The sequence below is a fragment of the Mandrillus leucophaeus genome, unplaced genomic scaffold, assembly GCF_000951045.1.
Source record: "Mandrillus leucophaeus isolate KB7577 unplaced genomic scaffold, Mleu.le_1.0 Scaffold160, whole genome shotgun sequence".
Taxonomy (NCBI): Eukaryota; Metazoa; Chordata; class Mammalia; order Primates; family Cercopithecidae; genus Mandrillus; species Mandrillus leucophaeus.
Window position 1 is genome coordinate 3,429,599 of NW_012101588.1, and position 27,587 is coordinate 3,457,185.

The 27,587-nt window shown below is 38.2% G+C and overlaps 2 protein-coding genes across 3 annotated transcripts in view; one reads left to right on the plus strand and one right to left on the minus strand.

Moving 5' to 3' along the window:
- Positions 1-9,096, minus strand: part of SESN1 (sestrin 1) — a 118,400-nt gene extending 109,304 nt beyond the window's left edge. The window contains exon 1 of the mRNA XM_011975949.1: positions 8,390-9,096. Coding sequence (XP_011831339.1) covers positions 8,390-8,668 — 279 coding nt within the window. The 5' untranslated portion in view covers positions 8,669-9,096. The remainder of the gene's footprint in view (positions 1-8,389) is intronic.
- Positions 9,097-9,742: 646 nt separating this feature from the next.
- Positions 9,743-27,587, plus strand: part of CEP57L1 (centrosomal protein 57kDa-like 1) — a 61,905-nt gene continuing 44,060 nt past the window's right edge. For both annotated transcript variants that reach the window (XM_011975947.1, XM_011975946.1), the window contains exon 1: positions 9,743-10,166. The gene's annotated coding sequence lies outside the window, so the exon portion shown is untranslated. The remainder of the gene's footprint in view (positions 10,167-27,587) is intronic.

Genomic DNA, 27,587 nt, shown 5'->3' on the forward strand with positions numbered 1-27,587 from the left:
CTCTCTCTCTCTCTCTCTCTCACCAAATATTGTGAAGAATTCTTGAAATCTGATTTCCTGAGTATACTGTGCCAGCCTAGTTAAAGTACTAGGTAATTCCTTAAGGTCATTTGAAATCTTTCTCACTTAATGTAGTAAATGTGAGCTAGAAACAATGTGTCAAAGTAAGCCCAATTTTCCACTAACTTCTATTTAAAATTTTAGACATTTTACCATGGTGTGAAAAAATAAACTGATATGAGAAATTCTGACAAAGTAGACATTAGAATTGGTGGCAAAGCTTGCTTGGTACTGATGTACTTCCAGCAGCACTTTCATCCTTCTAAGCATTTTAAGCATGCTGCCCTCTCTGACCAGCATCAACTCTGTTCTTCCACAAATTCTAAGATTTTTCTCATGTCTATGGTTCCTTCCAGAATATGCTAATTTGCTACAACATAAACACTGCCTATTTTTAAATTAGAAAATTCTTCATGATTAACACATAACCCGAAGTAGTGACCATTTTATTAAAATTTTAAGTGATTAAGAATCCTGTATTAGGCTGGGCGCGACGGCTCACACCTGTCATCTCAGCACTTTAGGAGGCCGAGGCAGGCAGATCACTTAAGGTCAGGAGTTCAAGACCAGCCTGGCCAACACGGTGAAACCCCATCTCTACTAAAAACTAGCCGGGTGTGGCTAGTTTTTAGTGTAATTTTTAGTTTTAGTGTAGTTTTTAGTGTAATTTTTAATTTTTTTTGTAATTTAGTGAATTTAGTCTACATTTTTTGTAATTTAGTGTAGTTTTTAGTGTAATTTTAGTGTAGTTTTTACTGTAATTACATGCCTGTAATCCCAGCTTCTCGGAAGGCTGAGGCAGGGAGAATTGCTTGAACCCGGGAGGCGGAGGTTGCAGTGAGCCAAGATAATGCCACTGCACTCCAGTGTGGGCAACAGAGTGAGATTCCATTTCAAAAAAAAAAAAAGAATCCTTTATTATACCCACGATTCCACAGCTACTTTCTGTCAGACCAAAGTTTCAACAATCCTTAAGTTAGCAGTTTGAATTATTAATTTATTACCTATTCAAATGGTAAAAAGATATTTTGCAAATTTCTAATGGCTTATCAAAAGAAAAATAAATATAACTCTAAACAAAGACAACAGCACACCTATTTTCTAATTCTTTTACTTCATAAATGGTCTGCACATACAGCACTTTAAGGACACAAAGTGTTGAAAATGAGAAAAAAATTCTAATTAAGCCATTGTTTTAGAGGATCCTTCATGATGTCATGAACAACCCATGACCTTAAAGTAAAATTTACTATGCAAGTGTTTAACATCTTTGTACAAAATACTGTATCCCATTTGTAAACAAAATAACTATGTTAGAAAAATATTTTTTAAATGAATCAGTTTTTTTTCATGTTAGAGGTCACTGCAACAGGAATAAAATAGATAAAATTGGGCAGGGCACAGTGGCTCATGCCCGTAATCCTAGCACTTTCGGAGGCCGAGGCGGGTGGATCGCAAGGTCAGGAGTTCAAGACCAGCCTGTCCAACATGGTGTAACCCCGTCTCTACTAAAAACTAGCCAGGTGTGGTGGTGCCCACCTGTAATCCCAGCTACTCAGGAGGCTGAGGCAGGAGAATCGCTTGAACCCGGGAGGCAGAGGTTGCAGTGAGCCAAGATCGTGCCACTGCACTACATGGGCGACAGAGTGAGACTGCATCTCAAAAAACAAAATAAAATAAAATAGATGAAATCTGAAAACATAAGAGTATTGTTGTTAATTTTGATCTTTCTGAAGAGTCAAAACATAGGACAAGATGTATTTATATATTATAAGGAAGACACTGAGTATAGATAGTACAGATATAATTCCTACTATAAGTCAGAAAGTTAAAAAAGATTGGCTCTGTCTTCAAACAATTTAGAAAAAAAAAAAGTTAAAGATTTGCCTTCAATTTCTTCACATTCTTTATCCAAAGAAGGACAGAAAATCTGAGAATAAAGAATATTCTCTGAGCCTCAAAAGCAAGGAAGGAAAGCGGTCAAAGACAGGAATGAGAGGAGGCACTGAGAAGTAAGCCACAAGGCTTTCTGAGGTAAAGGGACCGAGTTCTCAATGTATCAATAAAATAAGAAAGGCCAGAAAATAGTGGTATGGAAGAGAGAAGCTTAGTGTAAATATTGGAAGAGGACTCTCATATTTGCTGTGATATCTAAGAGTCAGCAGTGAATGTTTGACAAGCACTACCTTAGACTTTTGGCTCTCACTAAATGGCAGTTAAAAAAAAATCAAAACAAAACAATCATTTAAAAAGACCAAATCTGCTTCTAGAATGTCTCCAATCTGTTACGTTATATTTTATAACCCCACTATAAATGAATTAAGTATGCTTCTAATCTAATCAGATCCAAATTATAAATAGACCAAGTGATATATTATCTAGTTAGATACACATGCAGTTTTAATGGAAGCCTGTAATTAGGCCTGACTGCCTTCTGTCCTGCTTCTACTCATTGAGAAATTTTCTGTTCAAGTGATGGGGTGGGGGATGGGGGTGGTGGTCTCCTGGTCCTTAGGGGCTGAATGCTGATTAGTCCAAACCAAAAATAGAAATGCCCAATTTCCTCATCAATGGCTGGCTTAGAAAAGGGCATGTGACCCAATCCCAGTCAATAGAAACTGAGAGGAAGTCTGCTAGAGGGTTTCTGGGAAAGCTTTTCTTCCCTAAGAGAGAGACACTGGGAAGAAATTCTTTTCTTAGCTGCAGATAGTCATGTCTGCACATGGTGCCTGGAATAGCATGCTGTAGGAATGGAGGCATCACTTGCTATGCTGAGGAAAGGAGAAGAAAAAAAGAAAGCAGACAAGTAATGTAGTTGAGCCAATGAATCAATCAAGCTTGGAACTGCCAACCTCCAGACTTATTATGTGAAATAATAAACTTATTGTTAGATCTTCAATCTATTTATTACTCAATTGGATACCAACTAGATACTGCAACTCCAACTGTAGCTCTAACAGCTACAAATATGCCTCATACCCAACAATGAAAGTTTTATTTCTCCTGGAGGAGGGGGGTGTAATAATCACTTTACTAAATGAAAGCCTCCTCTACCCCACTTACCAAAGATAAGTATTTTGTTGCTTATTCTAAGTTTTCTATCTTAAGCCAATTTACTTTCAGACAGTATTGATTGCTGGCAAACTTATGAAAATATGATCAAATGATCATTCTTGGAAAAGTACTTGGCTATTCTGGATATGCCTCAAAATCTTTTGATACATATGTGCTCTCACATTTTCCTCCTTAATTACATGTATCATCATGACTATAGTTCACCAGTAGACTATATTAGTAAAGTGGGCCAGTATTAATACTCCCATTCCCTTATTTAGAGAACCCAGAGTATCAAAAGGTGTAATTCTTCTTAAGTTTCTTTAAAAACCCAATATAAATAAAGCCTTGGATGAGACTAGAAAACCTTCAAAAGCAGGAAACAACACTTACTGATCTTCAAGTCCCAAGAACAGTGCCTGTCTGGCCCAGCATATTTCTCAAAAATGTCAATATATTTAAACATGTTGATGTGGAATCAATAAATCGAGAACTGGGGTGTAAACAAAAGATGCTATCTCTCAACGTGTCATTTTTTTTTTTTTTTAAATAGATTTAGCTCCTTGGAATTGAATCCATTCTACCACTCTGTCATCATTTCTCCCCTGCCAACTATAGCCCTCCGAGCTGACCTACAGCAATTCAGGGCCTTGAGGAGCAACTACAGAAATTGCATATGCACCGCAGCTTTTGCTGCTTTACTAATGAATAACAGAAAGCATTATGGAGTGCTACATTTGAATTAATATTTGCTTTCTCATGCAAGGCTGAAGCTAAAATGGTAGGCAGTGAAGCTGGAGAGGTAAAGCCAAATAATGCTGGGTACTATGTGACATTGAAGTTTAAATTCTATTCTATTCTAAAGGGCTTTTGCCAGTAAAGTTACATAGATTTTCATTTTAGATAAATGGCTCTACAGCTATGTGGAGGAGAGATATAGAAGTGGAGGGTGAGTTTAATCTGGAGAAGTGAGAGATAGCAATGACAGAACTAGAAGAGTGGTATCGGGGGCAGAAATTCATTTAGGAGCTATTTCTACTTGGATATCTCACAGACAAACTCAACATGTCTAAAACAGCATTCATTTTTCCCCTAAATTGACCCCCTGCCACTCTTTTGTCTCAGAAAACAACTGCACAATTCACCAAGTACCTCAAGCCAGAAACTTTAGAGCCATGCTTAATTTTGTTATTTTCCTCATCTTCTAAATCCAACTAAATACTATATCCTGTGGTTTCTAACTCCTTGATATCTACCAGACCCATTTTAATTTTTTCCACTCCCTCCCCTCCTGCCCTACCTCACATTCTAGTCTGCTAGCACTTTTGTCATAGGCTACTAGGACAACCTCCCAACTGATGTCACACATCCACTTTTGACCATGGAAATCCATTCTCTAGAGTGATCCTTCTGATGCACTATCAATCACTACACTACCTTGCTCAAAATCCCCCAATGGCTTCCATTATTTCTATGATAAAGTCCACAACCCTTAACATAGCCTACAAGCCCCTCTGGGGTCTGGTTTCTGCTGAGTAATAGTAGGCATACCTAACATTAACTGAGCATTCCTTATATGCTAGGCACTGTGCTATGCTTTGCAAACATCATTTACTTTATTCTCACAGCAACATTATGAGGCAGGAATCATAAGCATCATGCTCATTTTGCAGATGAGGAAAGTGAATCAAGGAGAGATTATGTAACTTATTCAAAGTTGTAGAGCTAATAAAGTAGTCCCACACTGCATAACATTTCAGCTGATGACAGACCCCCCCATATACAACAGTGGTCTCATAAGATTACACACTTGACCCTTAAACACCAACGGGGTTAGGGGGCCAACCCTCCACACAGTTGAAAATCTGTGTATAACTTTTGACTCCCTCCAAACTTAGCCAACAATAGTCTACTGTTGACTGGAAACCTTACTGATAATATAAATAGTCCATTAATACATATTTTGTATGTTATACATATTATATACTGTATTCTTACACTAAAATAAGCTAGAGAAAAGAAAATGTTATTAAGAAAATCATAATGAAGAGATCATATATTTACCATTCATTAAGTGGACATGGATAATCATAAAGATCTTCATTCTTATGGTCTTCAGTTTGAGTACACTGATGAGGAGGATCAAGAGGAGGGGTTGATCATGTTATCTCAGGGGTGATAGAGGTGGAATAGACAGAAGAAGAGGCAGAAAAGGCAGGCACACTCAAGTGTAACTTTTGTTTGTTTATTTGAAACAGGGTTTTGCTCTGTCACCAGAGGGCTGGAGGGCAATGACACAATCATAGCTCACTGCAACCTCGAACTCTTGGGCTCAAGAGATCCTCCTGCCTCAGCCTCCTGAGTAGCTGGTACTACAGGTGTGCTCCACTGCACCCAGCTAATTTTTTTTTCTTAACTTTTTGTAGAGATGGGTCTTGCTATGTTGTTCAAGCTGGTCTCCAACTCCTAACCTCAGGAGATCTTTCCACCTCAGCCTTCCAAAGTGCTGGGATTATAGGTGTGAGCCACCCCACCCAACTCAGTATAACTTCTATTGAAAAAACAATCTTCCTATAAGTGGACTCATGCAGTTCAAACCTATGCTGTTCAAGGGTCAATTGTAATTTTATATTATTACTCTACCTTTTCTATGTTTAGATACACAAACACCTACCATTGTATTACAATCGCTAAAGTGTATTCAGTTCAGTGACATGCTGTACAGGTTTGTAGCCTAGAAACAACAGGCTATATACCACATAGCCTTGGTGTGTAGTAGGCTATACCATCTAGGTTTGTGTAATTTCACCCTGCAATATTCACACAAATATGATACCACCTAATGATGCATTTCTCAGAGTGTATCAATGTCATTAAGTGACACATGACAGTATCGGAGCCAGGTCTGCCAAACTCCAGAGTATGTCCTCTTAAGCTATTCATGCCACCCTCAAACTGTCTGCCCCAGCCATATTGCATTACTTTCAGCTCCTAGAACTCATTTGCTCTCCTTGTCATGAGGCCTTCATACATACTGTTCCCTATGTCTGGAATGTCCCCTCACAAATCTCACCTTTACATGGATAATATTTATTCATTCATCATGTCTTTGCTTAAATGTCATTGCCTCAGGAAAGCTTTCCCTTACTATCTAAAATTAAATTTTTTATTTGTTTACTTCTTTATGGTCTGTTTCCCTTTGGTATAATGTCAAAATTGTTACCACTGGTCCTCAGTTCTCAGAATGACATTCAGCAGGGGTTCAATAAACATTTATTGCAAAACTGCATGCATAAATGAATGATGCTGGGTGGAAACTCCCTAAATTGAAAACTTCATCTATTCAGACTACTGATGAAAAACAGAAAAAAGGAAAGTATAAATTTATTCATCCACTGGATATTTATTTAGTAGCTTCCAGGTCCCAGCCAATACTCTTAAGAACTCACAGCCTTCCTATGGGAGACAGACACATCAGCATGTGCTTATAACACAATATAAGTAAAGTGCCTGTTATAATTGTACAATTGATGCAGAGATGCAAAAAAAGAGTATGTCTATAGGGAACCTTCCCAGGAAAGGAAATTCATGAGTCCTTTTGCAGGATGAATGAGTCTTGAAATATATATCGCATAGTCTATGTATTTCACTTATGAAAGGGAGAGAAGCATCTACTATATATACCAGAGCACTTTACATCTCATTTGATTCTCACAAGAGCTCTGTGTTGTTATTCCCATTTTACAGACGTGGAAATTCAAGCTAAGAAAGGTCAAGGAATTTGCCCAAGGTTACAGGCAAGGACATTAGTAAAGGAGCGGAATTTGAGCCCAACTCTGACTCCAGTATCCATGTATTTATCATTATATTGAAATCCTTTGATACTATACTCCTCAGAGCCTGCTCACTTTTATTTTCAATATAACTCTTAACAAAATCGGTTATCTGGTTTCCCAGTCTAATATAAATTAAGCAGCAAAATGAAAGATCAGGAAGAGACCAAAGTCAAGTATCCTGATGGCAAAGGAAACAAGAGAAAAACTATAAAAATTACACACAAAAAATATAAAAACTAATGGATCATATAGTCAGTCCTCTACCCTTTGCTGCACAACAATACTCGATATGCTTAATGATGACCCCATTATGGACAAAAATGGTTGTTACAGCCACTACAGTCTAGAAGATAGAGAAATAACTTTTTGTGTTTCAAAGGGTAAACTTCAGTTACCTAGTGTATTAATTCCTCTCTGGTAACTCTGAATTGTGACAATTGTTTCCGAAGTGTTAGTGAGAAGGAATATCCCAAGATTTTAAATAGAGTCTTCATTTTGTCGATATTATTTTTCTGTTGCTTTAAACTAAATTCAAGCCAGTATATAAAAACTGTCAATTTTAACTTACATAGTTACCCAAGTACATTTTAAATTTTAAAAACCTCTCATACATGACTTTGGACAACACACGTAGATTGAGAAATGTAAAGATTGACAAGCATATATAAGGTGTTACTGAATATTCTCAATATCTAAAAACTTTTTTTAAAAAAAGTCTTCTAACACACCTTGTAATAAAACAAGATAAATTATGAACAAAATGGAGGAAAAACTATAATATTTTTAACCTGCTGCACTCATATCTTAAATAGCTACACATGTGAAAAAGAAACAATTCAGGCAAACACAGAGAAAGCTGGTTGAGCAATTTGCCATAAAAGTGCTTCTATCAAATACCCCACCTGGGTCCACCTTTTCAACATGAAAATGTTAGCTTTTTTAAGAGAGCTTTTTATTATTTATATAATTCTCTTCTTGAAAAAAGAGAGGTTGCATTTAGAGAACACATCCTGGTTTGTTTTGTTTTTAAAAATAAGACAAAATTGTTCCACCAATTATATTGAACGGGCTGGAAACATTTAATATCCTTTATCATTTTAGAGGCTTTTAAATGTGAGCCTTTCCACTCAGAACACTGTGACAATGTGAAAAAACACACTGGCTACATTTCCCAACAACATGTAAAAAGAAATATAAGGAAAAACAAGTATTTACTTGGAATGAACTGTAGTTTTCATATATTCTTCCAGCAGCAAAGCAGTTTCTGCCTAAAACTCTCTAGAAAAACGCTACTTGTTTACTTACAGAACACTCTAAAGATGTAAACTCATAATCAAAGTTTACATAACAACCTAATAGAAACAAACACAACGTGAATAATTGCAAATAAAATTTCACTGTACTAGGGAGACAGTTGTATTTAAAATGCTCTTCCTTACCTGGATGTTCTTCAGAATAAACTCACTTTTCTCTCTTACATCTTTGAAGGGACACCTCTTAGAAAGCATAAGCAGATGAGCAAGTAGCTTATTCAACCCATCCGAAGACTCGGTATTTGAAAGCCCGTCTGATGGACGATGAGGTGTTTCTTTCACCGAACGAAGACACTCGCTTTTCCTCAAAATGGTTTGCCTAATGTTTTCCAGTGCTGTCTCTCTAGTAGTTGAATCTCTACTGCACAGTCCATCCCATCTCACTTCATTCTCTCCTTCAGCCATGACAATAGTTTTTCCTTTGCGGTCTTCAGTTACCTTTCAGCATGTCCCCAAAAATCACTGTGTTTTTAAAATGAAAAATGTAAAAATAAAATCAGAGAAATCAAATCGTCATGAAAACACACATATGGGTAACATTTGGAACCACTGGTGTCTTCAGCCGATCTACAAGCTAGATCACCCTCTCACCCTCTCCTTGTACACTAAAGGGCAGTCTTCTTTCTGGAAAACAAAGTTGGAAAGTTGCAACCTTGCAGCGCTGGCTTTGGTGGACGGAGAATTTCGGGGAAGCGTTCTCCTCCGTCTCGCGGGGTCAGTGGATATCCTCACGTTGTGGAGCTGTCAAATCCGTGCTCTGCCCCAAAAGGCTGGTAACAGTTGAACGCCCTCCAGCCATTCGGGGCTTTTTTGTCTGTGCAGCCACCGGGTTCTCTCGAGCTTTCCCACCCCGCCCCTCCTCCGACACCAGTCCCCGCCCTCCGCAGCTCCTCCCAGCGCCTCAGCAGCCGGCCGGGCGCCGGCAGGGAAGGCTCGCCGAACCCTGGCCCACTGGCCGCAGCGGCCGGAGGCTTTGGCGCTGCTGGAGGGCGGCAGTCTCGGGCAGCCGCTGTCTCGGCGGGCGGCGATGAAAAAAAGCGTCCCCAGCCCCGCCAATTCCGGACCCCCGGGAAGACGCTACTTCTCCGATCCCTGCACCCTCGCCCACCACCGCCGAGCCAGAGGGCATAGGGCGGCCCTGGCAATCCTCGAGCGCAGGGCTGGGCCGCGGAGCTGGCGGGGCGGCGGGGCCCAAGGCGCAAAGCCCGCCCTTCGCCCAGCCCCATCGGTGGGGATCAGCCCAGAGGGCGGGAGCAGGGAGGGGAGACGGGGTCCTCACCCCCAGCCCCTCCCCTTTCTCCGCCCGGCACAAACCGGGAGCCACCCCGGCCCCAGCGCCTTCTTCCCCGCCCAGGCAGACGCGACCCGCCGAGGCAAAGCCATTGGAAAAAGCCCCGCCCTCTGGCAGGCTACCTCCGGACCCCCAGTGCGCCGCGCGCGGCTGCCAACCGCTGCCGGCTGCTACGCATGCGTGACTTAGAACAGGGCACAAGCGCCTCCGGAGGCTCTAAGCTTGCGCCCTGGGGCGGTTTCCGTTCCCGGATGTTTGGAGTGTGTCCTGGAGAAGGGGAAGGAAAAAGTAAGGCGTAGAAGTACACTGAGACTTCGTCACACACAAAACAAGCACGACAAAGAAAAAGGGCACGAAGGGATTCCTGGACGAAATTGAGTCTACATTTAAGATCACCGTAAAAGTAGTGACGGCCTCTTTATTACTCCAAACCCCAGATTTAAGTCGGTGGGACGTCTTCGCGTTGACTTGTGGGGAATGTAGTTTTGATGCTGCCGGCGCGTTTTGTTTGCGACAGAAACTACAATCCCCAGAGGCCACCGCGACGTCGCCTGTGGCTGCCCGCGAACCAACGGTTAGCGGTGGCAGGGGCTGACTGAGAGCGTCTGCTTGGTAAGCACTGTAGGCTGGGTTGTCACCTTTCCTTGACAGGGTTTTTCCTTCCTCCATTTCCTCTGGGATTTTGAAGACGAAGCCATCTAGGGTGGCCTCCCTTAGTCCAAGCATTTTTCCAGTGGCTTGCGTGGGAAGGACTAGTCCAGCTGCCCAAGCGCGGGGTGTGGTGGGTGAGGCGAGGATTTAGGGATCCTGATCCCGAGGGTCGCAGGGAGCGGCCTAAGAAGGAAGGATGCTGTGGAAACTGGAGCTTCGGGCTGCTGCTTCTGCTTCCACCCTTTTCTGTGGGCAGGCGCGGGATGGATTTGGGATCTCTGCGCATTTGCACCTTTGTTTGCCTTTGCTTAGGGATGTTCTGGGCTTTATTTGCTTTTAGAAAGTCATTATTTGAGAAAAGTCGAGGTTTGAACGGCCATCAGTGGACTGATAATCGGTGTAGATTTTAATTCTTTATGTTGCAGAATTGCATTACATTAAATTCTAAAACTTTCATCTTGCTAGGCACTGAATATACAACAATGAGAAAGACAGTCTTATCCAGTTAAGAGGAACCAGTTGTTAGACATACAGTTACAATACTATATGATATCACTGGGATGCCTAGAAGGAGATCACTTAGCCCAGTCTTGGAAAGCCAGGGAAATCTTCATCCCAGCGGAAATGAAGATCAAAAGAACAGCATATGCTAAGGCCCAGAGCGAGAGATAGGGTACTTTCAGGAAACGTCAGTAAGCCAAATCATACATACTTGGCGGTGTGGGGTGGGAAGGGAAGGGTGCTTTTTGTGTATTGATGTACTTTGAAGCTACAAAGAGACAGATATTGCGAATTCTTTACATTGTTTCTGTAAGTGAGCTATTTTTGAATAGATGCATAGTTCTGATGAATTGGTCGAATTTCAAAAACCTGTTACATTCTAACACTTCTAGTTTGAATCCGAATTTTAAAAAGGGAATAACTTATGAATGTGATTGAGAAAACAAAACAAAACCATTCCGTTTTTATCTCCTTTTTGGGATGATCATCCTCTATCCAGCCCGAAAAGGGTAGGGTAGTTTCTTAAGGCTGGGTGCCTTTTTATGCTGTAGTTAAATATGATCTCATGTGTACCCATGGCTTCACCAACACTTATGACTCTCAAATGAATAGCTCCATTCAGCTTCACCTCTCAGCTTTCACATATCTATCTCTTGGATATTTCTTCTTGGATATCTCAAAAGCATCTCAAACTCAACATTCCTAAAATCAAATGCATAGTTATCTCTTACAAATCTGATTCTTTTTCAGTGTTCCTTATTTCAGCAAAGGACACTACCATCCATCTACTTGTGAAAATTTGAAAGCTAAACATTATTCTTTATTTCTTCTTGCCCTTCATACTTTTATGGCTAAATTATTACCAAGTTCTGCCAATCTTATCTCCCAAAATATCCTTCAAATATATTTTTCTCTCCACCTGTCTTCAAACTGTGGTAATCTCTCAAGACCGCTACAGTAGCAGTTATTCACAATGACCCTCCTCCATTAGTTCTCCATTATAGCTACCAGAATGATTTTTTTGAAACTGCAGATCTGATCAGATTTTCTCTTGGTTAAAACTATTCAATGGTGTCCTGCTACTGTTAAAATAAAGGCAAAACTCCTTTATAAAGCCTGACATCATCTGGTACTCTTTCAGACTCACTTCATATACTGCTCTCCAGATCAACCATACAGACCATTTTTCACTCATTGGTTCTCATATTCCATTTCACCCACGCATTTACTCAACAAATCTCTGTTGAGTCCCTTTTATATAACAGGACATTGAGGATACAGCACTGACCACAATATATAAAAATTCCTACTGTCATAGAGCTTACATTCTACTGAGAAGAGATAGTAAATAAATATGTAAAACATTTAGTAAATGAAATGAAGACAAATGCAGTGGAGAATAAAACAACTGGGAAGGGGAATGGGGAGTGTCAGGATGTGAGGGGCTAGGTTTACTTTTAAATAAAGTGGTTAGAAAAGACCTAATCCAGAAGGGGACAATTGAGGAGATATGAAGTAGGGGAGGGAATAAACCATGATGCCTGGGCAAATAGCATTCTAATGAAGAGAGTTAGTGCAAAGGCCTCGGGCAGGAGCCTGAGTGCACATTTGAGAAATAGCAAGAAGGCTAGTGTGGCTGGAACACAATGAGTACAAAGAGAATAACATGAGGTCACAGAGAAAGGAAGTAATGGTGGGAGAACATGTACGTGACTGAAAGGACTAACATTTTTAATTGAGTTGGGAAAGCATTGGAGAGTTTTGTGCAGATGAGGGCATGATCTGACTTCTTAAAAATAACTACTTTTCTTTCTCTCTCTTTCTTTTTCTCTCTCTCTTCGATGGAGTTTTGCTCTTGTTGCCCAGGCTGCAGTGCAATGGCACAATCTTGGCTCACTGCAACCTCCACCTCCCAAGTTTAAGCAATTCTTCATCCTTGGCCTCCCAAGTAGCTGGGATTACAGGCATGCACCACCATACCTGGCTAATTTTGTATTTTTAGTAGAGACAGGGTTTCACCATGTTGGTCAGGCTGGTCTCGAATTCCTGACCTCAAGTGATCCACCCACCTCAGCCTTGCAAAGTGCTGGATTACAGACATGAGCCACCGTGCCTGGCCTCTTTCTTTTTGCCTGAGGCAGAGTCTCACTGTGTCACCCAGGCTGCAGTGAAGTCATAGCTCACTGCATCCTTGAACTCCTGGGCTCAAGTAATCCTCCCAACTCAGTTGCCCAGGTAGTTGGGACTATGGGCATGTACCAACATGCCCAGCTAATTTTGTATTTTTTCCTTTTTTTTTTTTAACTGAAATTACATAAAAGTGGAGATAATTTTTGTCTTTTTGTAGAGACAGGGTCTCACTGTGTTGCCCAGGCTGGTCTTGAACTCCTCAAGTGATTGCCTCAAGCGATCCTCCTGCCTCTGCCTCCCAAAGTGCTGGGATTAGAGGCAGACGCCACTGCAACTGGCCTGAAGTGAATATTTCTTTTAAATTGTGTTGAGCGTAGACCATGGGGAAGCAAGAGTAGAAACAGAGAGACTGGTTAGGAAACTAAAGTAATAATCCAGGTGAGAGAATCTGGATACGTTTTGATAGTATAACCAACAGATTTTGCTGACAGATTGTGTGAGAGTAAGAGTCAAAAATGACTTCAAAGTTTCTAACCTGAGCAACTAGAATGGAGGAAGTGCCATTTACTGTTACGGGAAAGTCTGCAGATTTATGAATGGGAGAGAGAGGAAAGGTTGGTATTTTAGCTTGGCCATGTTAAGTTTGAGATGCCTCTAAGAAACTCACATTGAGATGTGGAGGTGGAGGAGGCAGTTGAATAAATGAGTCCAGAAGTGAGGAGAAAGATCTGGCAATAGATATAATTTTGGGTTTTATAGTAGTGTTTAGATAGCAGTTGTTGATATTACCAAAAGAGATATTCCATGGAGTTTGGGTGGATTTGGAATTCTCTGCAAAGGTGACTGTGAAGGAGCAGCCAGTGAACAGAGGAAAACCCACTGTTCAGTAGGTGTGCTAGAAGCGAAATGAAGAAAGTGATTAAGGAGGAAGGAAAAATAAGTTATGTTAAATGTTGCTGTAGGTCAAATGAGATGAGGATTCATAATTGACCACTACATTTAGCAACATGGAGGTCATTGGGATCTTGATAAGAAACTTTTGGTGGAGTAAAGGTGAAACTCCGTCTCTACTAAAAGTACAAAAATTAGCCGGGCATGATGGCGCATGCCTGTAATCCCAACTACTCAGGATGCTGAGGCAGGAGAATCGCCTGAACCCGGGAGGCAGAGGGGCCGGAGGTTGCAGTGAGCCAAGATCGCACCACTGCACTCCAGACTGGGTGACAGAGTATGACTCTGTCTCAGGGAAAAAAAAAAAAAAAAGTCTGCCTTTTTTTGCTGCAATGTATAAATAGATGTTATGGAATTTAGAAGAACTTCTTTAGATCAGTAAATATTCAAGTTACATTTTAGAAGAGTAATTAATTAGGAAACAGATATTGAGAGGTTTTGCTAACTTTGGCCATGGACCATGGAATCATGCAGTATGTTGCCTTTTAGACTGGCGCCTTTACTTAGCAGTGTGCATTTATAGTTATTTTATGTCTTTAGATGTATGGCTTGAGAGCTCATTTGTTTTTATCACTGAAAAATAATCCATTGTATGGATATATTACAGTTTACAGTTTGCTTATTCACCTTTTGAAGGACATCTTAGTTGCTTCCAGTTTTCATCAATTATGAATAAAGTATCCTAAAAATTTATGTGCAGGCTTTTTCTGGGCATAAGTTTTTAACTCATCTAGGAATATGATTGCTGGTAACCCTTTGTTTAGCTTTGTAAGAAACTCATAGCTGTTTTTCAAAGCAGCAGTACCATTTTCTATTTCCCACCAATGAATGAGAGTTCCTGTTGTGCCCCATCTTTGCCAGGATTTGGTGGTGTTAGTGTTTTGGATTTTAGCTGCTCTGATAGATATGTAATGGTATCTCATTATTGTTTTAATTGGTGATTCCCCAATGACATATGTTGAGCATCTTTTCATGTGCCTATTTGCTAACTGTATATCATGTTTGGTGAGGTGTCTGTTCAGATTTTTTGTCCATTTAAAAATTATTATTACTGTTGAATGTTTTTGTTTTTTAGAGGCAGGGTCTCGCTGTGTCACCCAGGTTGGAGAGCAGTGGTGATATCATAGCTCACTGTAATCTCAAACCCCTTGGCTCAAGCAATCCTGCCTCAGCCTCCAAAGTAGCTGGAACTACAGGCATGCACCTCCATGCCCAGCTTACTGTTGCGTTTTAAGAGTGCTTTGTATATTTTGGACACACAAGTCCTATATCAGATCTGCATTTTGCAAATATTTTCTGCAAGTCTGTGGCTTGTCTTTTCATTCTCTTAATAGTGTCTTTTGCAAAGCAGAAAATTTTAATTTTAGTGAAGTCCAGCTTTCATGTATCATGCTTTTGGTGTTGCAGCTAAAAAGTCATTGCCATACCCAGGGTCATTTAGATGTTCTCCTGTCTTCCAGAGCTTTTATAGCTTTGTGTTTTGTGTATAGGTTTATGATCCATTTTTTAGTCATTTTTTTTTTGTAAAAGGTGTAAGGTCTGTGCTTACATTTTTATTTTTATTAATAAAGTTTCTGCTGGATCTGAAATTATTTTGATCAATAATATTAAAAGGTAAAAAACTTTTTTTAAAAGACCATCGTACTGAATCTGTACAACTGTATTGGTACCATTCTTCAAAACTGTTCCTTGAGAGAGAGACCTGAAGTCAACCTAAAGATGAGGCCAGGGAGAACTTTATCTGGAACATATCAGGAAACCGGACTAACAGTTTGATTTTAGTTATCTGTTGTCAGCATGTGCAATGGGCTGAATGCTGTAAGTGCAAATTGTTAGGAAGACTTTCTACAATTAAGAATGTTATTCTCCAATTGAATCACCTTGTTATTTGTCTACATTGCTGTTTTTCTGGTTTGTGTTTGTTTGTTTGTTTTTGTTTTTGTTTTTTGCTACTTTTTTGCCTAGTCTTATAAGGTTGCAAAAATCTACCTGTGATTTTTCCACAATAGTTTGACCCTTCTCTACAATGAAACACTGAAGCCATGGAAACTTAAAATATCTCTTTCTGTGATAACTGACTTCAACTTAAGTTTTTAAGGGAAATTATACTAATTATTTACTACATAGTAACATAAGCAGTTTTACCTCTAAATGCTTCCTTAGTTTTTCTTTTGGCTTGTTGAAAAATGTCTTGTCAACCAAGTACTATATGTGTACTTTTATGTGTGTGGTGTATGTGTATTGCCCAAATGAATCATGAAGACTCTTAAATTTGAATCTGTATATTTTATTTTTAAGTTTTCCTTAACAAGGTCAATTTGAATTCCTTAACAAGATTGATTTGAATGATATTCTTTTCAACCTTTCAAAAACGTATTTTCTGAAACACTGTCATACATACTATTCTCAAAATACCATCCCCCTTTTTTTTATGTTATTGCTTCCATCTTTCAGGAATAAATGAGTAAACCACTTAAATCAAGTTTACTCTTCAGTATTTTCTCCAGTTTTCTGTTTTTGGTGTCTCCAAATTTACTGTAGTATGCTTTGAATGACTAAATCTCTAATATTTCTGACATATATTAATGGATAGATTTTTAAAAACCAATAATTGCTGAATCTATATTCATTTTACTCTTCTTGAAAGATTTGTGACCCAACTCTAGCAATATACGCAACATACAATATGAATTTTATAAACCAGTCTCACTACTGACTTTATTCTTATTTTTCTACTTATTTTCCTTATCCATATTTTACATGAATATATACATATATGGGGTAAGATATTAAAATTACGTGTCATTTTAAAAAACATTACAAATTTCAAACAAAAAATAAGAGTAACAAAATAAATACCCTTTTTAAGTACCCCTTGGAATGAACAAATGTTAACATTTTACCTAATTTGCTTTAGTTTTTTTCTTTTTCAATGAAATAAAATATCACATAGGTTGTGAAAATGCTCTTGGCACAGTCATATATTGTCTTTGCCTTTTAAAAAAATGTTACATAGAAGATATCTTACTATCTGTAACTTGCTTTCTATTTTACTCAATATATTTTCAGAGCTTATCTATGTTGCTAAATGTAGATCTTGTTTTTAAATTTTGGCTGGTGTGTAGTGTTTCATTGTATGAATATGATACAACTTATTTATCCAGTCCCTGTTAATGTATATTTATGTATTTTTTTAATTTTTTTTTTGTTGCAAGCAGTGCAGCAGTGAACATCATTATACGTATCTCCAGATATGTGCCATTTTCTTTAGGGTTCACTCATAAATTCAGAGAAGTGGAATTGCTGAATTATAGGATATATACAGGATCACATTTTTCAAGTTGTTCTCTAAAATATTATATTTTACCAGTTTACACTCCCACTGGCAGTTCATGGGAATTTTCATTTCCCCATATCCTTGGCAAAACTTAATATTGATAGGCGTGGTTTTTTTGTTTTGTTTTTTGTTTGTTTGTTTTGTTTTGTGAGACAGAATCCTACTCTGTTGCCCAGACCAGAGTGCAGTGGCACGATCACAGCCCACCACAAGCCTCAACCTCCCAGGCTCAAGCGATCTTCCCACCTCTGTCCTACAAGTAGCTGGGAACACATGTGTGTGCCACCACACCCAGCTAATTAAAAAATTTTTCTTTGTAGAAATGGGGTCTCACAGTGTTGCCCAGGCTGATCTTGAACACCTGGGCTCAAGCAGTCCCCCAACCTCAGCCTCCCGAAGTGCTAAGATTACAGACATGAGCCACTGCATTGGGTCCTGATAGGCTTCTTTTAAAATTTTTGTCAAGCTAATGGCTGTAAAATAATTTCTGTATTGTTTGATTTTGCATTTACTGATCAATGAAGTAGAATGTTTTTGTCCTTTTGGCTATTCATGTTTTCTTGTCTTTTAACTTCCATTGTACCTTTTTTTCCTTTGTTAATTGAGCTTTGTGTTTTTCTAAATGATTTATAGAACTTTTTTCTGTATTTCAGATACTAATATTTTATGTTATATATGTTGCTTTTTTAAAGATATCATCAATGATTTTTTTGTTGTACAGAAATCTTAATTTTAATATAGTTTTATCATTTTTTCTTTTTTTATTTGCAAATTATCTTGTTTTAAGAAATCTCTTCTTACCCAAAGTCTGAAACACTCTGTATTTTCTTCTAAAACAAACATTTGTTGTTCACATATAGATATTCAGTCTAGCTGGAATTTAGTTTTGTGTTTGGCATGGAGTAGAGATATATGTCTATATTTTACAGTGTGGCTAGCACTGTATAGTGAATATTGGCATAGTGAATATTGAATAGCCAATCCTTTCTTCATGGAAATGCCCTCTTTTTCATATACCAAATTCCCACATATGTAAAAGTTTATTTACTCTTTCTTTTGTATCCCTTTTGTCTCACCTCAGTCCTATACCACTATTTTAATGACTAAAGTGCCGTAATCAATCTTAATAACTAGAAAAACAGTCCTATCGTTTTGTTCTTTTTCACAATGCCATTACAAAATTTTATTTGCCATTATCCCTATGATTCATATGTAGTTTCTGATGCTATTGTGCAAATGTATGTTTTGAAATTACATTTTCTAGATAGGTTATCTAGATCCGGGATCCCCAACCCTCGGGCCATGGACTGGTACCAGTTTGTGGCCTGTTACGAATCAGACCACACAGCAGGGAGTGAGCAACAGGTGAACAAGCGAAGCGTCATCTGTATCTACAGCTGCTCCCCATTGCTTGCATTACCCCAGATCTCCGCCTCCTGTCAGATCAGCAGTAGCATTCTCACAGGAGCACAAATGCTCTCCGAACTGTGGATGTGAGAGATCTAGGTTGCACGCTCCTTATGAGACTCTAAAGCCTAATGATCTGTCACTGTCTCTCATCACCCCCAGATGGGACTGTCTGGTTGCAAAAACAAGCTCAGGGCTCCTACTGATTCTACTTTATGGTGAGTTGTATAATTATTTTGTTATGTGTTACAATGTAATAATAATAGAAATAAAGTTCACAATAAATGCAATAGGCTTGAATCATCCTGAAACCATCCCGTCCCCACCCCTAACCCAGGTCCATGGAAAAATCGTCTTCCATGAAACCGGTCCCTGGTACCAAAAAGATTGGGGACCGCTGATCTAGATTATTGTGGGTTGTTCTATATAGAAAATCATGTTTTCTACAGATAACAATTTTTATACTCTTATACATCTTATTTTCTTTTTCTGTTTTGTCCCTTTGTGAGGATCTCCAATTTATTATTAAACAATACTACTGATAGTGGGTATCCTTGTTGTCAGTGTTTTTAGTGTCAGAGGTGGACTTTTTTTCTTGAAACTCAACACTTTTCATTTATTTTAATTAGTATTCAATTTATTAAAGTTGTCATTTTTTATATGTAGTTTTCCCTAAGACTTTGAATTTAACTTATAAGTTGTACTACACCTATTTTTAAGTATAGTAGTTTTTGCAAGGAAATCAGGATTTTGGCTTTTTTAAAATCAATGTTCAAGACCAGGCATGATAGCTCATGTCTGTAATCCCAGCACTTTGGGAAACTGAGGCTGGTGGATCACTTGAGGTCACGAGTTCAAGACTAGCCTGGCCAACATGGTGAAACAACCCCCTCCACCACCACCAGCGGTCTCTACTAAAAATACATAAAAAGAAAATTAGCATGGCATGGTGGCTCACACCTGTAATCTCAGCTCCTTTGAGGCAGGAAAATTGCTTGAACTCAGGAGGTAAAGGTTGCAGTGAGCTGAAATCGCACCACTTCACTCCAGCTTAGGTGACAGAGTGAGACTGTGTCTCAAAAAACTAACAAAATAAAATTAATGTTTGGTTAACCTATAAGGATAAAAGATAAAATTCTCCTTAAATATGTAATAGTATTTACAAACAATTTTCTTATATGTTTCAAACTACAATTTTCAATTTAGCCTATCATTTTATCAAATACTTAAGCTATTATCAAAACAGACCTTCAATTCTAATAAGCAGTATCTTCCTAATAAGCAACTTTTGTGAACCTAATAAATTAGACTTACATTTTTTAATAAATCTGATTTTCATAATCATTTTAAACATTTTTAAAAATCCAACCATGATTCACCAGTTCTGGCTTGAATTTTCTCTTTGTTTTTAGCATCTGGGCATTTCCCCTTTTTCTTTTGAGCTTGGCTATATATAATTTTAAAGTTATATATCATCTAATATTTTTATGTATAGGTTAGAGGAGAGTTTTTTCTTTCATATTAATCAGAACTTTTTATATTTTCCTTCTTTTATTACATATAATTTTATAAGTTGCTTAAAAGTGATTCTCCTGCCTCACCTGTCACCATGCCCTGCTAATTTTGTATTTTTAGTAGAGACAGGGTTTCACTATTTTGGCCAGGCTGATTTCAAACTCCTGAACTCCAGTGATCCACCTGCCTCGGCCTCCCAAAGTGCTGGGATTACAGGCATGAGACACCACAGCCAGCCCCATTTTTCTTATTTTGTTTGACTTAATTGCATTTTCCTACATTCCTTTGTTCAAAAAGGGGTAGATGATACCTGTGAGACCTTGTGCTGTGATTTTTTTGGCCTTTATTAATTTAGAAAATACAAGAGACAAATTCTATTTCTTGTTCCAAAATAAATTCATGCAAATTGTTTGAATTCTGTTACTCAATTTTCCCATCTCATTTATGAGCCCTCCTTATTTCTTGAATTTAAAAAGATGAAAGATTTATATGCTCTGAAGAGAAACCAGAGCATTGTTTCATGAATTATATTAACCAGAAGATGTTATAGCATCTACTGAATGATTTGGCTATATAATGATTCTGTTAAGTACTTTTGAAGGTACATTAACTTAGCAATTTTTATGTGCCATTCCATCAGATATACCAGGCTGATTATTTACTAAATCAAGTGAGCTTAAATACACAAACGCTAGAATTCGTAACTCGTTTTTAATAGGGGAATCTCTTTCTCTTCCTTTACTCTCCTGCAGTAGAAATACAAATTTCTAACAAGGATATTGTAGACAATTTGCTCTTTGTTATTTCTATTATCAGTTGTTATTTCTTGTTCTCAATTACATATCTCATAGTATCTCGATAGTAGTCTCCTGTGTAGAGCTCCTTTGATGATTCTGTATATAAACGTTATAGAACTTACCTGAAGTTCTGTTCTGTGGAATGCTAATCTCAAGAGTATTCACCAAAAAGGTTTCTGTTGTACATAAATTTGGGAAATGCACGCTTCATCTTTGTTTAATATGATAGTAGCATATTAAAGACTGATAAGACTTGCAGGTAAAGAAGGTTAAATTTGTTTTACCAATTTCCTGAAAGTTATTTGCCAGGAAATACATTTAATTTAGGGAGTAACTTCAATTAACATTGAAGTTACTGTGAAGCCAGTGTTCCATAGAGCAAGCGTTGGTGAAAAGTATGAATCTTTAGTGATCTATAACACCATGGCACATGTATACCTATGTAACAAACCTGCACGTTCTGCACATGTATCCCAGAACTTAAAGTATAATAAAAAATATATATATATACTTTTCATTCTAATATTTAAATGTTATAGATCCATTCATCTGTAATGGACACTTAGGTTGTTTGTATATATTTCTTGGCTATTGTGAGTAATGCTGCAGTGTACATGGGAGTGCAGACACCCCTTTCCGTACTTATTTTTTTTGCTTTGGGTATATACCCAGCAGTGGGATTGCTGGATTATATGGTAATGCTATTTTTAGTTTTCTGAGGAACCTCCATACTGTTTTCCAAAAAACTGTATCAATTTACAATACCACCTACAGTGTATAAGGGTTTCTTTTTCTCCACATCCTTGCCAACTTTTGTTGTCATTCATATTTTTGATAGTAGCCAATCTGACAGGTATGAGCTGATACCTCATTGTGGTTTTAATTTTCATTTCTTTGATGATTAGAGATGTTGAACATTTTAAAGTATATATCTGTTGGCAATTTGTATGCCTTCTTTTGAGAAAAGTCTATTTAAGTCCTTTGCCCATTTTCTATTAGGGTTGTTTTCTTGTTATTTCATAGTTTGAGTTTTTTGTTTATTTTGGGTGTTAGCCCCTCATGTATATAGAAACAACAGAATACTATTTAATCTTTAAAAAAAAAAAAAAAAAAAAACAGGAAATTTCTTCATTTTCAACAACATGGATGAACCTAGAGGACATCGTATTAAGGGAAATAAGCCAGGCACAGAGAAACAAATAATGTGTAATCTCGCTTACATTTGGAATCTAGAAAAGTCAAAATCGTAGAAGTAGAGAGTAGAATAATGGTTACCAGCAGCAAGTGGCAGGGGATGGGAAGAGGGGTAGGAGAGTTGTAGGGAGTGGACAGGGAAAGGGAAGATGCCGATCAACGGGGTACAAAGTTAAGTTACTAGAAATAAGTTCTGGGCCGGGCGCGGTGGCTCAAGCCTGTAATCCCAGCACTTTGGGAGGCCGAGACGGGCGGATCACGAGGTCAGGAGATCGAGACCATCCTGACTAACACGGTGAAACCCCGTCTCCACTAAAAAATACAAAAAAACTAGCCGGGCGAGGTGGCGGGTGCCTGTAGTCCCAGCTACTCGGGAGGCTGAGACAGGAGAATGGCGTGAACCCGGGAGGCGGAGCTCGCAGTGAGCTGAGATCCGGCCGCTGCACTCCAGCCTGGGCGACAGAGCCGAGACTCCGTCTCAAAAAAAAAAAAAAAAAGAAAGAAAAAGAAATAAGTTCTGGTGTTCTGTTACACCGCAAGGTGACTATAGTTATTGTAGTTCAAAATAGCTAAAACAGATATTTTAAATGTCTCACTACAAAGAGATGGTAAATGTTTGAGGTGATGGATATACTAATTACTCTGATATGATAATTCCACAAAGTACACATGTATTGAAATATCTCCTTATACCCCATAAATATATACAGTTATTATTTGCCGATTAAAATAAAACTAATAAAAATACAAATGTAAAGCTATATTTGTTAAAGCAACTAAATTAAATCAGATAAACCATGATTAATAAATACATTAAAATATTGCTAAATTAATGATAGTTGATGATTTTGTAAAAGTTATAAATTAACTTCAAAAATCTTCTGTTGTTAATTTTTTATTCTTTCATTGTTAGAAGAAGTTAGGGTGGTAGTGGATAAAAGGGAGAAATGGAAGGAAATATTTATTTATGAGTATATATGTATTTTTTTTTTTAAAGGAGAGAATAGGGTTTCCTTCAGTGTGTCATTTTAAAGGAATTTCGTGTTGTTCTCAGTTGTGATCTCCACACTACTCTATTTATAGGGAAAACAATTCTAGTAGTTGTAATGTTTGTTTTTTTTGGGAAATTTACAAATTAGATTATGCTCAGCCAAACATGTTTCTCTGTTTGTGGATTTATACAATGGAAAAATGTTAACTTTAAGCTGGCATCTGTGTGCTATCAGTAGTTTTATTAGTTGGCCCACCCACTATCAGTGTGTGCACTCAGGGAATGCAAACTTATTTTAATTTTGGCTTAAATAAGTTATTTGAACATTAAGAAATAAATCTGGTTTTTTTAAAAAAAAAAAACCTGAAGCCAAGTATAAAGAAAAATTTGATTACTTATGATTTATAGAAAACAGTACAGAAACAAAAAGGATCCACATTTAGAGTCCAGAGACCTGGGTTTGAATTCTGGCTTTGCTATTCATTTATTATACATATTCAATTAGCCAAGTCACCTAATCTTTTCATCTGTTTCCTAATGTGTTAAAAAATGACTGTAATAATAGTAATAGCATTCTTTAAGGTTGTTAAGACTAAATTTGGCATGTAAAAGCTTGTAAGTGATAATACTTTTCAAATGTTGAGATGATATTTTTAGATTTTGCCTTTTAGTGCAGATATGAAGAATATACTATGTAAGTATGACTACATACATTTTATAGAATTGAGTTCAACAGTTTTGATTTATCTGTATTTGTATGAGTTTTGGTCAAAAAACGGAAAGTAAATTTGTTTTAGGTATTGCCTGGAATTCTATTTCCTCCCTATTAAGCCTTTTATTTATTTTATTTTATTTATTTTATTTTATTTTATTTTATTTTTTATTTTTTTGAGATGGAGTTTCACTCTCGTTGGCCAGGCTGGAGTGCAATGGCGCAATCTTGGCTCACTGCAACCTCCACCTCCCAACTTCAAGCGATTCTCCTGCCTCAGCCTCCTGTGTAGCTGGGATTACAGGCATATGCCACCACGCCTGCCTAATTTTGTATTTTTAGTAGAGAGGTGGTTTCTCCATGTTGGTCAGGCTGATCTCAAACTCCTTACCTCAGGTGGTATGCGCAACTCGGCCTCCCAAAGTGCTGGGATTAAAGGAGTGAGCCACCGTGCCCAGCCCCTATAAGCATTTTAGAGATACTTTTATTAACTGTAGAGTAGGCTAATTGATACATATGTTACTCTATTTATATAGGTACAGTTTCAATCTTTTTCTAGGTTCTCATTGTCATAAAGCTTTTGATAAGAGGTTATCCAAGAGAAATTTTGTCTATAGTATTATTGACTAGAGAAATAATTTCAAGATATGGTGAGAACTGTGAACTTTAGGAATTTTTTCTAAGTTCTAAAAAGCTCCAGTAATGCCTTAATTCAAAACAGGGCCAGACAATTTGATAATATGTACCAGAAGCATTTAAAACTGTCTTTGACCTAACAATGCAATTTATAGACTTTCTTAATGAAAAAATTGGTAATTTACAAAAACATTTATGTACTGCCATTAAGAAAAAACTTCTGAAGAATTATATACAAAAAAAGATGATTCAAGAAAACGTTTATCACATATTAAATAGAAAGATAATTTACACAAACATAGTACAGTCCTAACTTTGGTTAAAATGATAAAAGACTGATTTAATATATACCAAGTGTGTTAACAATATTTTAATAATCTGAGATTGATAAAATTCCCGTGATTTTTATTTTCTTCTATAATTTCAAAATTTTGTAGAATGAGCGTGTATTACTTTTATAATCAGAAATATATATATAGTAAGTTTGTATCAAACTTCTTTCCTAACACTGTTATTCTAGTCTCAGCTATTATAGTAAGATATCATGGATTTATATATAACATAAGCATAAAAAGTTGTAGGCAATATGCAGGTGTACAAGAGAATATTACTTATGATTGAACTGATTGTGAATGCCTTTGGCTATGCCTTTTGGCTTTGCTGTTCTACAAACCTCCTCTATCTTTTGATGGTCTGTAATGTGCAGCTAATAGGAAGTTTTTAATTGAAGGATGAAAGGTGATCATATTGAAGGAAGCTGGGGCTGTCTTAGCCAGGTCTTGTCTTGGCTGGACTGGCAAACTGGACCAACTACTATTATGAAAGCAACATTGGAGGGTTAACCCCCCTTTTTGTGGGCACCAAATCTGTACTAGTTTAGAGCAAGTTCAAAGTCCTGAGTTGGTGAGGCATTGCATTTATTTTCCCCTGAGACTGTGACCTCTTCCTCTTTCCATTTCCAGCTCTAAGCACAAAGTTTGGCTCATGATAGACGCTTAGCAAACAGTATTGGAATTGAAATGGAAAGGAATTGGAAAATTATGCAGATTCTCAACATTAATTTTACTAAATAGACATTGCAATATTAAGTGAAGTGAATTATGCAGATATAGTCATAGGCGATGTCTATATGGATACAAGGGAAGTTCAATAGGCGCAATAATAATCTCTTATGTTTCGACATCATAGTCCGTTCTCTGTGCTCCTCTATTTTGGCTGCTGGTGGTAATTGGAAGGCCCTCAGCACTTTCAGCATTTGGCATAGTGAGCTGTAAGTTAAGTAAGCACATTGGAAACTGAAGAAAAATTGCAACATTTAAGAGGAAAGTAATACACATTTTTGTAGGTGCATTTTAAGTTATATATATACACAGAGAGAGAGAGAGAGAGAGAGTTGTTGTTGTTGTTGTGTTTGAGATGGAGTCTCACTCTGTCACCCAGGCTGGAGTGCAGTGGCACGGTCCCAGCTCACTGCAACCTCTGCCTCCTGAGTTCAAGCGATTCTTCTGCCTCAGCCTCCTTAGTAGCTGGAATTATAGGTGCCCACCACCAAGTCCAGCTAATTTTTGTATTTTTAGTAGAGATAGGGTTTCACCATATTGGCTAGGCTGGTCTCAAACTCCTGATCTCAGGTAATCCACCTGCCTTGGCCTCCCAAAGAACTGGGATTACAGGCATGAGCAACTGCGCTCGGCCAGTAAAATATATTTTTATCAATTAAACTCCCACCTTGTCTAGCCAGGAAAATCAGATTTTCTCCTTTTGCCCTCTGGGCTATTTGACAACATATGCTGTTCCTCATGTTAATACCTTAACAACTGTGCCAACAAGTCTGGTTTGAAAAAAAAGTAAGGGCTTAATGGTGTCTCTCTGCAGCCTATCAACATCTCTGTGCGTCAGTAGATTACTTCAGCCTTTCAAAACAGTTGTTCACCTCAGATATGTGGGTCAAAAGTCACTGTAGTTAACATACCGAAGCTTGCTAATAGGTATAAGAATTAGAATTATGACTTTGGAGCTCTCAATACCAAGGAAAGCAATGTTATGACAAACCCGTGTTTGTGTTGCTTCATCACAGAGTAACTCAGACACTACAATCAGTAGCTAGCACTCTCTCTGATCTGAATGGTATAGACGTCTTCCTTCCCAATAAATGATGAGGGCCTAGGCTAGGACACCTAATCAGTGGTGGTAAGGATGGGAGAGGATAAGTGAGTCAAGAAGTGTTTTATGTGTTGACCTCCTCAGGACTTGAGAATGGGGAATAGGAAGATGATCCTGTTAAAGTGAGATTACAAATATAGGAAGAAAAACTGTTTTGAGGCAAAAATGGTGTTTTAAGTTTTGGATATACGTTTCAGGTGCCTTTAGGACATTCAAGTAGACATGAACTGTGTTAAAATGCAGAGAAATGGTAGTCTGTACTTGATAAAAAAGTATTATCTTAGGCAGAAGTAAAGAACAAATAAATGAGTACAAACTCCAAAGTGATATCGTCTCTTAAGAAGGGCTGGGCCGCTCCTCTGGGGACAGGGCATAGCTAAACAAAAGGAGCAGAAACCTTGGCAGAGGTAAATGCCCCTGTCTGACAGCTTTGAAGAGAGCAATGGATCTCCCAGTACGGAGGCTGAGATCTGAGAATGGACAGACTGCCTGCTCAAGTGGGTCCCTGACCCCTGAATAGCCTAACTAGGAGACATCCCTCACTAGGTGACTGACACCTCACACCTCACACGGCGGGGTACACTCCGAGACGAAGCTTCCAGAGCAAGAATCAGACAGCAACACTTGCTGTTCAGCAAGATTCTATCTTCTGCAGCTTCCGCTGCTGATACCCAGCAAACAGGGTCTGGAGTGGACCTCAAGCAAACTCCAAAAAGACCTACAGCTGGGGGTCCTGACTGTTAGAAGGAAAACTAACAAACAGAAAGGACACCCACACCAAAACCCCATCAGTACGTCACCATCATCAAAGATCAAAGGCAGATAAAACCACAAAGATGGGGAAAAAGCAGGGCAGAAAAGCTGGAAATTCAAAAAATGAGAGCGCATCTCTCCCCCCAGAGGAACACAGCTCATCGCCAGCAACAGAACAAAGCTGGACGGAGAATGACTTTGAAGAGTTGAGAGAAGAAGGCTTCAGTCTATCAAACTTCTCAGAGCTAAAGGAGGAACTACATAACCAGCGCAAAGAAACTAAAAACCTTGAAAA